Source organism: Gopherus evgoodei, chromosome 6 (assembly GCF_007399415.2).
Source record: "Gopherus evgoodei ecotype Sinaloan lineage chromosome 6, rGopEvg1_v1.p, whole genome shotgun sequence".
NCBI classification, from domain to species: domain Eukaryota; kingdom Metazoa; phylum Chordata; order Testudines; family Testudinidae; genus Gopherus; species Gopherus evgoodei.
This window is the reverse complement of record NC_044327.1, coordinates 54,714,417-54,727,362: the sequence shown is the minus strand read 5'-3', so window position 1 is coordinate 54,727,362 and position 12,946 is coordinate 54,714,417. Positions and strand designations below refer to the sequence as shown.

General features: G+C 38.2%; 1 protein-coding gene across 1 annotated transcript in view; it reads left to right on the top strand.

Moving 5' to 3' along the window:
• ADAMTS19 (ADAM metallopeptidase with thrombospondin type 1 motif 19) overlaps positions 1 to 12,543 on the top strand; it is a 271,247-nt gene extending 258,704 nt beyond the window's left edge. Inside the window, 2 exon segments of the mRNA XM_030567704.1 lie at positions 7,604 to 7,781; positions 11,409 to 12,543. Coding sequence (XP_030423564.1) covers positions 7,604 to 7,781; positions 11,409 to 11,560 — 330 coding nt within the window. The 3' untranslated portion in view covers positions 11,561 to 12,543.
• The last annotated feature ends 403 nt before the right edge of the window (positions 12,544 to 12,946 follow it).

The following is a 12,946-nucleotide window of genomic DNA, read 5'->3' as shown; positions in this document are numbered from 1 at the left end:
GGTTAAAAATAGGAAGAGGCCAAAATAGGATTTTCACAATTTAACTTAATGCAGGTATTTGGCATCTTGATACTGAGGTGATGGGTGTGTTACAGTTGAGTGTGGCAAAGATCTTCCTGCAACTGAGGCATGAAGGAACTCAGACTGCATCATTTATTTGGATCATCATTCTCCTTCCTTGTGTTTAACTGATAGACAAATATTGGTACAAATAAAGTAAATATAGTTTGGGACATAAACAGCTATAGCAAAAGTTGACTAGCTTGATGAACAAGTTTTGTGGATATTTTTAACCTCATTTAAACAAAACCATTTATACAAACAAGTACACTGTATGATCTAATACCAGCCCTCAAAATCAAACTACATTAAAAATGCAAAGTGAACAAAAAATATTGCAAACCTTTAAATCTTATGCACTGTTATCAATTTTTGATTCTTCAGTATGCTTGTTTCACACTTACTTTATTAAAAGGTCGAAACTGCTTGAATGCTGGAACTGACAAACCTATACATAATGATTAGGAATGCTGTGCTAGTAATTTCCAGTGGAACTCATCATTGAGTTTCCTTATAAGAACATCTCTCTCCACTTTGAATGTTACTTAGACTTGTAAAACGCCTTTTTGAGCAATCTATTTATTCTTGAAGACAAATTATCCAAGTCAATTCTGTTAACATTGTCACAGGTTGGCACTTCTTATTTTAGATTGTATCAGATCCTGTAATGATTGCCTATTATTTTGGCTGAGAGACACATTTTGACCGTTACTGACCGCCAGTTACAATTTTTCCCTTAATTTAGGAATTCCTACTTCTTACTGAAGCCAGCTGGAAACAACTAAAGCATTACAGCACCTTTCTCAGCTGTTGGCCATGGTAATATGTATTCTCTCCAAAATATATATCTTTGGCAGGAAACAGAAAGAAAGAGTCTCGGGTAATCCTTGTGCATGCCAAGTGTAAGGATTGTTATAGTTAACGGCTAGATTTCAGTCCCTGAAATTATGTTTAAAAGAAGTTCAAAGGAAGGCAAGTATTCATATAGAATATGAATGTAGTTTTCATGCAAAAAAACTTTAAAAATAACTTTTCACTATATTTATCCAGAAAAAAAATTTTTTGTAGAAGCTTTAACAGGAATGTTTTACATGACTTGCAGCTTGAATGGTTTTACAGTACCTTTAGGACTGCATCCAAAACTGCCAGATTAACAGCCACATAAAAAAGCTCTGGCTGCATATTAGAGCATTTAGTCTAAACCTACAAACACAGTTGTCCTACGGGAATTTTTGCTAATCAGCTACATGGCCTCAAAATGTAGGTCACCTGAACAGTCAGAACTAAGAAATAATTAGAACACCACAAAAATGAACTACAGTGTGTGCAAGTGTGACATTCTTTTTTGGCGGAAAAAAAAATCCGTGAGAGAGCATTCCCCAGGACATAGTCATGAAGAGTAGGTTGAAATTAAATTAGGATTTATAGAGGACACCTGCTGAACCTCCAGACTTTACTAAGGCATTGGTGAGAGTAGTGCCGTTTTATGTATAATTAGTTTAATTATTTCATTAGCGATTTTGACTGCATAGATTTTCTGATTAAATTAATTGCCTAACAAATTAGCATGGAAGATATTGATAGTCATAAGTGGGATCTTATTTAATTAAATAATTTTAATCCTAGCATCCAGAGCACTCACAACTCCTCCCATCTTTGTATTTATTGCAAACTTTATAAGCATACTCTCTATGCCATTATCTCAATCATTGATAAACATGTTGAACAGAACCAGACCCAGAACTGACCCCACGCCTTATGCCCTTCCTTCATGACTGTGAACCAGTGATAACTACTTTCTGGACACAGTTTTCCAACCAGTTTTGCACCCACCTTATAGTAGCTCCATCTAGGTTGCATTTCCCTAGCTTCTTTATGAGAAGGTCAACTGAGATAGTAACAAAACCCTTACTAAAGTCAAGATCTACTGCTTCCCACCTATCCTTGCATCTCCCTCTCCAACTCCTGGGCCTTTCTCCTATCTGCTTTCTTTCTTCATATGGTTTGCAGTACTAACTCCAGGCCCTCTGTTCAAGGTCTGATGTCACACTGGCTTACAAGATCTTGCTAAACATGGCATACTGAGCCCTATTCTTTCTCATCTGACTCAGGCATTCCTGGGTATGGCGGGAATACCTCAAGGCTGCAACAACTGCAGATAAAACACAGAGGTACCACTGTTATAATGGAAACTGAAAGTTAAGGATCAGAACTCCCTTCCCTTTATTGCACTGTTAAACAAGAATAGAATACCATTTACTTAAATATTTTTGGATGTTTTTTACATTTTCAAATATATTGGTTTCAGTTATAACACAGAATACAAAGTGTACAGTGCTCAGTTTATTTTTATTACAAATATTTGCACTGCAAAAATAAAAAAAAATATTTTTCAATTTCCCCATTGCAAGTACTGTAGTGCAGTCTCTTTATTATGAAAATTGAATTTACAAATGTAAAATTATGTAAAAAAAACCCTGCATTCAAAATGATAAATAAAAGAAATAGTATTTTTCCATTCACCTCATACAAATACTGCAGTGCAATCTCTTTATCGTGAAAATGCAACTTACAAAGGTAGATTTTTTTTATTACATAACTGCACTCAAAACCAAAACAATGTAAAACTTTAGCGCCTACAAGTTCATTCAGTCCTACTTCTTGTTCAGCCAATCACTCAGACAAACAAGTTTGTTTACATTTGCAGGGGATAATGCGGCCCACTTCTTGTTTACAATGTCATCTGAAATTGAGAACAGGCATTCACATGGCACCATTATAGCCATTGTCACAAGATATTTACATGCCAAATGGCCTAAAGATTCATATGTCCCTTCATGCTTCAACCAACATTCCAGAAGACATGCATCCATACTAGTGACAGGTTCTGCTCGATAACAATCCAAAGTAGCGCGAACTGACGCGTGTTCATTTTCATCATTTTAGTCAGATGCCACAAGCATATGGTTGATTTTTTTGGTGGTTCAGGTTCTGTAGTTTCCATACTGGAGTATTTCTCTTTAAGACTTCTTAAAGCATGCACCACACCTAGTCCCTCTCAGACTTTGGAAGGCACTTCAGATTCTTAAATCTTGGGTTGAGTGCTGTAGCTATCTTTAGAAATCTTACATTGGTACCTTCTTTGCTTTTTGTCAAATCTGCAGTGAAAGCATTCTTAAAACAAACATGTGTTGGGTCACTCTCTGAAACTACTATAACTTGAAATATATGGCAGCATGTGAATAAAACAGAACAGGAGACATACAATTCTTCCCCAAAGAGTTCCGTTACAAATTTAATGAACACATTTTTTTAATGTGCGTCATCAGTATGGAAGCATGTCCTCTACATGGTGGCTGAAGCATGAAGGGGGATACGAATATTTAGCATATCTGGCACATAAATACCTTGCAGTGCAGGTTACAAAAGTGTGAACTCCTGTGACATTGTAAATAAGAATCCGGCAGCATTATCTCCCATAAATGTAAACAAATGTGTTTGTCTTAGTGATTAGCTGAACCAGAAGTGGGCCTAAGTGGACTTGTAGGCTCTGAAGTTTTACATTGTTTTGTTTTTAAGTGCAGTTATGTTAAAAAAAGAATCTACATTTGTAAATTGAACTTTTATGATAAAGAGATTGCATTATGGTATTGTATGAGGTGAACTGAAAAATACCATTTCTTTTGTTTATCATTTTTACAATACAAATATTTGTAATAAAATAATATAAAGTGAGCACAGTACACTTTGTATTCTGTGTTGTAATTGAAATCATTATATTTGAAAATGTAGAAAAACATCCAAAATATTTAATAAATTTCATTTCATACTCTATTGCTTAACAGTGCGATTAAAACTGCAATTAATCATGATTAATTTTTTTAATCGTGATTAATATTTTTGAGTTAATCATGTGAGTTAACTGCAATTAATTGACAGCCCTAGTGGAAACCTGAGGTTCAACCGCTCTGGAATTGGATCTCTGGGTGGCAGCCTCCTACTTCCTAACTATGTTTTCAGGACAGGACCAATGGTGACAGCACCTGTAAGACCTTTTCTTCTAGCAGCCTGTGACAGTGGCTGTTTAAGTAACTCAAAAATAGCTCCTTCAAAACAAAGAATTATTTATTCATCCACAGGTACATAGCAGGGAAAGCAAAGGGTAAACAAAATAAAGGTCTATATTCCTATCTCCCCTTAATCTCTTCTTCCAAGCTTTGGTAAGTCCCATTCATACAGTTACTGTCATCTCTTGGGTGGGAAACAGCCTGCACTGCTGCAGCATGTTCTCTATGTTATTCTCTGTTAGAGACTCATCGTCCCCCACTGCTGACAGCCCACTCAACCCTGTCTCTTCCCTAGATCAGCATCTTTCAGTTTTTACTATCCTCTGTGATCCTAGGTTTGGACTTGGGAGAATATTTTTTTCTAGCTCAGTTGAAGCCACGTAGGGGTACATTTCCCTAGTTAATAGCTTCCCTGTTGTTCCCCCTAAGAACCCTTGGCACTTTCTGTATTATCTTATCTTTGCCATTTTTTGTTGTTTCCTGTGGGCTTGCCCCTTACAGCCTCCTTTGATTTAACTCTACTCAAACGAGCAAGTTAATATCACATAGCTGCAAATGCTATTTATAAAATAAAACACAAAACCCACACATTTCCATCATTTTTCACAGTACTATTGTAGCTTCTTTACCATAGCAAACAGGCCTGCAGAAATAGAGAACTGTGCTATGTTGCTAACTTGAATGATGTCTCAATAAATTGTATATTTGTCATATCTAGATTTGTTGTGTCTGATTTTTCCAGTGCCTTGCATCTTAAGTAATTTACACCTGTACCTAGTGTACCAAATCAGAATAGTACCGTTGTCCGTACATGACTGCACGAAGTGCACGGCAGTGTCAGGTGCATTATCAGTACAGTTGAGCTCAAGCCACCAAGTTTGGATTTCTGCTCCAAAGACTAGCATTGATAGATCCTAGGGCATGTTAAATAAGGTATCTGAAACATATAGTAACTTGTTCAAGAAATTAAGATTTAAATAAAAATGTTGTACAGGCCATGTATTGTACAGGCCATCTTGAACACAAAGTACCAGAGCCCCTGGCATCCATTCACAAGAGAAACATATCAAGTGATTTTCTGTTGCAAAACATTTAATAAAGTATATAACTGAAAAAAATGGATTAAATATTCTTCAGGATGTAGATCTAGCAGAGGGGGAACAAATGGTAATGCTGTGTCATTATTTTGCTATGAAATTACACTTAAAACAATGGCACATACGTGACTAGATAATTAATGTACATGGGTCTCATGAGATTCTGTGAACATAAAGTCAGCAAAAGGAGTAACGGTGTATTTCACAAGTCAGATTAGATTTCATGTCCATCTGTGAGGCACTGCCCTACTTTGCCTTCCAAGATTTTATTCACAATAATTTTATGGAAAAGAAAGCTACTGTTACTGTACTATTTTTTTCTGACACCATTCTCCTTGGCAACAGTAAGATGGCACGGCTGCTTGGGTTCTGACTGCACTGTCAGTTCTTTGTGCAAGTTTGATTTTGTGGTGTAATGTAGTTGCGTGCATCAGGTCATTTTGATAAGATTACACCTATATTAGCTGCCATGGAGCCTAATCTTGATTCTAAAGCCGAAAATATTTTCTCCACACTTCCCATGGAATTTAAGGTAAGTGTTTTGACAAAACTCCACCTACTCCACCACCAACTGGCACATCTCTTTCTTCTCAAATGTAGAAAGTGGTCCAGGCTAATATAATGTCAGGCTAACTCAGTTGAGCATGATCAACCAGGGACATCCATGGGGTGGCAAATTAACATTTCCACAGTCCATCAGCATGAAAAGTATGTGCTATATCACATGATTCTTACTTGATCTGGGCAGTACTTTGTTAAAGGATGTGTTCAGGTTTGAGACCATAATAATCACACTCAACTGTGCAGAAAAATATCTGTCTGCTGCGTATCTGTGCTAGGAGTCATCTATTCTTGCTTTTAATCACACCCAATGTATTACATGGTTCTGATGGGCATCCCAGAGAGAACAACTGTTCAGGCTCTCTTTGCTGTGGTTGTGTTTGTCCTACTTTTAAACATTGCCTAGTCTTGATTAGGATCCAAAGGTTTATCGCTTAATTGGTTGGTGGCCTGTGATATACAGGAGGTCAAACTAGATGATCTGGAGGTTCTTTCTGATCTAAAAGTCTATAACTATAACTAATTTACCAAGTGAGTGTACAATTTTACAGTATAGTGTCAGTTGCTAACATGAAATTACCTTTATGCAGAGCACCAGTGATGTTTGCTTTACTGTTATATATCTTGGCACAAAAGGAGTGACTTCCTATGGGACAGGTGCCACTTGAAGAGTACATAACTATAGCTATGGTCATGTTCTGTTGACACCGATTCTATAGATTCCATATTATATCCATGGAGATTTGTCTCAGTAGATATGAGAACTTCCTCATGGCCTGTTGCAGGATTATACACATGAAAAGGCATGCTACATTTAGTGTGGATGGAGCTCTTAAGTCCTTGATTTCCTCTCTTTTTCCTCCTCTGATTGTGAGTTTGTGCCGTATATATGGTTGCCACATCTCTCCTGTTGTTTGCCTATTCTTTCTCCCTGACCCAACTTATTCTGTTTATCTTAACTTTTTCTGTGTATTTTAGTGGAGTTTGATTTCCATTTTTCATTCTTTTTTTCTTGTTACTGCTGTTCTAGGTCTCTCCTTCCCTTCTGAATCGCTCCCTTTTTCCTCAGCATCTTCTCACAAAACCTTCTCTCCTCTCTCTATTTCACCCCCCTTTTCTCTGTTCCTCTTCACACTTTCCCTTAGGTGTGGGAGGGAAGAAAAAATCTATTGGAGTGCCTTAATCCTTGCAGGAGCTGAGAAGAAGTATTTCAGGCTGATGAGTCCTTGAAGAAAACATGAAGAGAAACCAGAAGACAGACTTAAAAAGAATCAGCATCCACTCTGCTCAGTGAGGGGAACAATTTAGCAGTGGGGTTGGGAATATGGCAGGCTCTTCATTGTCCACTCCTCCTCTTCTCCACTTTCTGTGAGCATATTCTGTTGCTCCACCCATTCTCTTTTTGTTGTCTCCTGAGGGAAAATTCAGAAATAAGGATGAGAGAGCAGGCGTTGGAGCTCAGAGGCTTCCTTTGCTTTGCTTTTTCACCACTGGTGCTTCAAGATGTGTGTGTTCCTGATTGTAACAGGTAGATGAAACCAATGCCCAACCCTGGCAAGGTTTTATAGATTTTTTTGGGGTAGGGGAAGAGATATAATCCATAGGTTGGGAATTGCTGCCATAAGCATTAAATGCAACCATATTATCTAGTTTTTTTGTTTTAAATCAATTTTAATTTATGAAACTATGAATCTGCCTGAAATCCTAGCCCCGCTGAGGTCAAAACTTCCATTGACTTCAGGTGGGTCAGAATTTCACTCCAAGTTTTTACAGGAAAAAACAGAATTCTGACACATGCCTTTCTTCCATCTCTTGTAGTGTTCCATTACCTGTGGCAAAGGAATGCAGTCCCGAGTAATCCAATGTATGCACAAGATCACAGGAAGGCATGGCAATGAATGTTTTTCCTCAGAAAAGCCCGCAGCATACAGACCCTGCCATCTTCAACCCTGCAACGAGAAAATTAACGTAAATACAATCACATCACCCAGGTTAGGTAAGATGGAAAAAAAGCCATATGACAGTGCAGGAGTTATCTTTTTCTGTCTTTCCTTATGAAGGAAATGATGGTTTTGTGATTAAAAGCACAAGGCTGGGATTTAGGCAATCTAGATTCTATCCTTATATCTCCTGTAGAATTATGTGGCACTTTAGGCATGTCATTTTAACATATCTGTGGCTCAGTTTCCCCATATGTAAATTGCAGATAAAAATAGTTTGCAGGGGTTTCATGAAACTTAATTCATAAATGTTTGTAAAGCACACTGGTATCCATGAAGGGGAAGTGATGTGGTATTCCATCTTATTATTGTTACTAAACATCAAAATGTAAATATCTTTATATTGGTGTTAGAAATTTATTTCAAACCAGTTATTTTTCTGGTTAATTGCACCACACATTTTTAGAGTTGAGAAAATATATAAAGTTTAGTTCGGCAAAGTTTTCTAAACAACATTCTCATGGTCCTTAAAGGACCAAGAAGGCCCTGGTTTAAGGAGTGTGTACAAATGGTTCCTTCTGCCAGTCTTTCACTCAGGTCACTACATCTGTCTATGATTGTGTAGAACATCAGAGATGAAATCTTCCACATAAAGGGGTTAGAGACAAACTTACTGGGACCATTTTAAAATCCAAAAGTTTCTCAAACTCTGTTTCCTGTTAGAGAGCCTGGTGTATAGAGAGATCTGTTAACCCTACCAATTATCCTCCAAGTAAAATCCTTAGTGGAGTTTTGATGAGGTTCTTACCATCACCTCCTTAGAATGTCAGTCTGAGCCTTGAGCATGATTGGGATATATTCAAAGATCTGCTATAGTACACCTTTTCCCGATGATTTTTTCAGAGCCCTTTTTAGGATAAACCCTCCTGTCAATAGATTATTCCTGCATGGAAAGCAAATCTGATGTCATAAACTGTCTGTATTCCTCCCTTTGAGCTAATGAAGGATATTCCCCTTTGAAGTTGGAACCCTTATAGCATTTTGTGTAAGTGGCCATTGTCTCGTCTTGCTGGATCACTGAGATGACAGCTGAGGCTTACAGACCTCCTTATATAGTATTTCATAAGGACAAAGTTGTTCTTCATGTTTTATGTGTCTTTGTGCACAATTGCCCAACTGACCTCCACCAATGTCAGAACACTTTTTCCATCCAGTAAGATAGAGACACCTCCCTGCCACGAAGTTCTACTTTATATAAATATGCAACATAGAAATTTTAGGTTGATTTGAAATTTATTTTATTTTATTTGAAGGACCAAAGTGAGGTAGTGAGGACCATAAAGCTGAGTTGTCTGAGTAGATCAGAAGATGTAGCACTGGTGCTTGTAATCTCAAAGTCAACCTTATCCACTAGGAGTTAGGGTCCATTCCACCAGATGCATAGAGACAATGCTTGCCTTGAGTAGAGCTGCCATTTGGGCTTCCAGTCATATTGTTACCCATGCTTCTTCACATATAGCTTTTGACATCTGTTCTGGTTTCTGTTCTCCTTCCCCTCTCCCCCCCCCCCATGCAATGGAAGGAGAGCTACACAGATCTTATCTAATTTGAGCCTAACCTTGTCACTTCAAGGAATACCTAATTTAGTGTTTCTTTGGACTAGGTCCATCTGTAATGCCCCGCTAATTGTTTTTCTATTCTAATGTTATTTGCACATTTAATTATATTTATTATATATTTGTAAAAGCAGCAAAGAATCCTGTGGCACCTTATAGACTAACAGATGCTTAGGAGCATGAGCTTCGTCGGATGCATCCGACGAAGTGGGTATTCACCACAAAAGCTCATGCTCCTAAACGTCTTTTAGTCTGTAAGGTGCCACAGGATTCTTTGCTGCTTTTACAGATCCAGACTAACATGGCTACCCCTCTGATACTATTATATATTTGTATTTTAATAGTGCTTGGAGGCTCTGTAACAGGGTGGCTTGCCCCTTAAGGGCTGGAAGGCTGAGGCTAGCCAACTCTTGTTACTAAAAAGGCACACCTAGGTTGGATCAGGAAATTCCTCATAAATAGCAGCAGGAAGCTGCATGGTGTGGCTAACAGAATGAAGCCAGGGCCAGAGCTCCAGCCAGAAAGGTGGAGCAGACAGGGGTAGAGGAAGAGCTCTGTGGGTATGTCTATACAACAAAGAAAAACCCACAACTGGCCCATGCCCGCCAGCTTGGGCTCACAGGCCTCTGGCTGTGGGGCTGTTTCATTGCTGTGTAGATTTCTGGGCTCAGGCTGTAGCCTGGACTCTAGAACCTTGAGGGGTGGGAGGGCCTGCAAAGTGATCCTGACCTTGAGGTTCAGCTCAGTAAGTGGCCAGTGAGGGATCAGGGTCTCATTATGTTAGGCACAGTACAGATGTGAAATAAAAGTTCAGATCCTGCCCCAGAGAGCTTACAGTTTTGGTTACGAAATGCTAGATAGAACAGGTGGACAGAACAAATAGGAGAGGAGGAAGGGTGGATGAGGCAATAGTGCTTTGAGCATGGTTTGTATGGTAAGCAGTAGTCAGAGCTCACCACCTGCCTGACCATTATCAGCTGACAGAGTTGTGTACGCATCACGGAGTGATGAGTCTTAAGGAAGGATTTTTAAGGAGAATAAGTTAGTGGCTTTTTAGATACTAATGAGGTGTACATAAGCGGTTGTGAGGGAGTAAGTGCAAAGATTTTTGAGGTAGAATGATTTTGAATGGTGGGAGCATTGGCAGAGTGAAGGCACTAGTCAGCACCATAATGTTTTATGGAAGAGCTAGGTAGGGTGAGGCTAGGCTATGAAGGGCCTTAAAGGTAAAGAAGAGAAGCTTGTGTTTGATACATTAGGGAAGGGGGGATTCAAAGAAGGTGGTATTGTCAGAGCGATGAGTAGGAAAATAATCTTAGCAACATCATTTTGAATGGACTTGAGGGGGTAAGGTTGCAGCTGTCCAAGCCAGAGAGGAGGAGATTGCAGTAATTAAGATGCGATATGATCGTGTCTGTCCAAGTATACCATCTTATTCCTGAAATATATCTCTTTCTCTGTGGATAATCATTACTAATGTATTGCAGTGTCCATTTTTCTAGATAAAAGGTATTTGCTTTATTTATACTTTTGCAAGTATTATCTTGAAATTGTGCTGTCTTGTAAGTGTATGGCATTTGTGACAAGGAGACTGTTGTGTCTACGTAGCTGGCCCTCAAAAATTCTAATTTTTAAAATACTGGCAGCATGTCACTAGGATCGGATTTTTTCCTTTGTTGAAAAATAAACAAGCTTCACCCCACCCATTCCTTCCCATGACAGAGCCCGAGTGCCCTCCCAGCTTCTTTTCTCTCTGCTGCCTCCCTCAGAAGTGCCTGAGTGCCCTCTTTCCATGCCTGCTGGCCACTTTCTTATCAGTTACTCCTACTTCTGCTCTCACCCAGTCCACCTCCTGGTTCCTGACCCAATGGAGTCACTAGCAGGGAGGTCGGTTGTGTCAGAAGTCTTTAGACACCCTTAAGAACATCTCTACTACCTAATGGTTTACTAATAACTTTAGTAATAGGTAATAATAGAATGAATGAACATTATACTCTGCCCTAAGTATCAAATGAACTATTTGGGTGTATAGATATATAGTTGTGTTTTTTGTTTGTTGTTTCACAGCTGCTTTAACATTCAAGTGCCTGGGAGACCAGTGGCCTGTATACTGCAGAGTGATACGAGAGAAGAACCTCTGTCAGGACATGAGGTGGTATCAACGCTGCTGTGAGACATGCAGGGACTTTTATGCGCAAAAAATGCAACAAAAGAGTTGACCTCTGTCAGGCTGGCTGGCTCTCAGCTCTTTGCAATCTCATTATTTATACACACACACACAAACACACACGCTTTTTCAGACCAAATATTATCAGATTACATATAATTTAATCAAATTAATTTATTTTTACCTGCCAGACATGCTTGTTTTGGTTAGATGGCTTTTGTGTTTTATTCTCTGAGGTTTTCATAATTTTTATATGAACAATTTTGGATACATATATCAGAATTTTTTAAAAAATAGTATTTTAAATGTTTATGTTCGGTAGGATCATCTCTCTGTTGCCAAAAAAAATCCCTCATGTTATCTTGAATTTATTTTAATTTAGCTGGATAGTTTTTGCTGTATTTGGAAATAAAGCCAATTTTTTTTATTTTAATTTTTTGGCATTCAGAGTCAGAATGACCTTGTTTATTTTGCAACAGATGTTGAGGTGCCTAAGCTAACATTGTTGAACAGGTTATTACAGAATGTATTGTGAAATCAGTTTCTCTTTGGGTTAGAGACATACTGTAGGAGAGAATCTACTGTAACATATAACCTATGATGAACAAAAAAAATCAAAATTTTTGATCGTGCTCATGAACACATACTTGAACACAAGTATTGAATCAATGAAACACTGTAGAGATTTACACTGAATCACTCACTGTTGCACTGTTTGAGGTAGTTTAGAGAAACACAAGTTCTAGAATTTGTACCATCCTATGAAACCACGTCTGTACTGTTTTAACATGTCACTTGATTTTAAATGTTTTCAGTAAAAGACCCATGCCTCTTTATGCCTTTGTCTGTCCTCTTTGCAGTTCTACAAATGGAAGAGTCCTTGTTCTTGCCATTTGTATGCGTAATCTGTTAAATATTTTCCAGTTCTTTGTTGATGACATAGAAGATAGCTTTGTGATACTGCTTTAGTTTCATCTTTGTTTTATGAAAGTCTTTATACAAAGAAAAGTTTTACAATTCTGTGAAACATTTTAAAACAGCTAAAATTTTCCTTATGAGAAAATATTGTACATGATTCACATGATTTTTACATTTTCAATAAAAAAGTAAAACCTCTTTCTTTATTTCTGTTTTTTCTATTTTGTGCATCTGAAATACTCCTGGGTTTGTTTCCCTTTTTTAAATTTTAAATCGGGCTTATGTCATCATCCCCGCCCCTGCCTCTATAGTACAAGTCCATGGGACGGAGCAGCATAAAGGGGCTCTAAAAGCCCTGGACCTGATGAGGAGAAGTCCTACAGCTGAGGGGAGAGAAAGACAGCTACAGATTGTCTCCTGAAGACCCCTTTGCAAACTGGCTGTAGGAGGAATGTGTCTGACATGGAAGTGGTTGGAGCTGCTACCCATAGGCAGTCAGGGATGCACAAAAAAAATTATC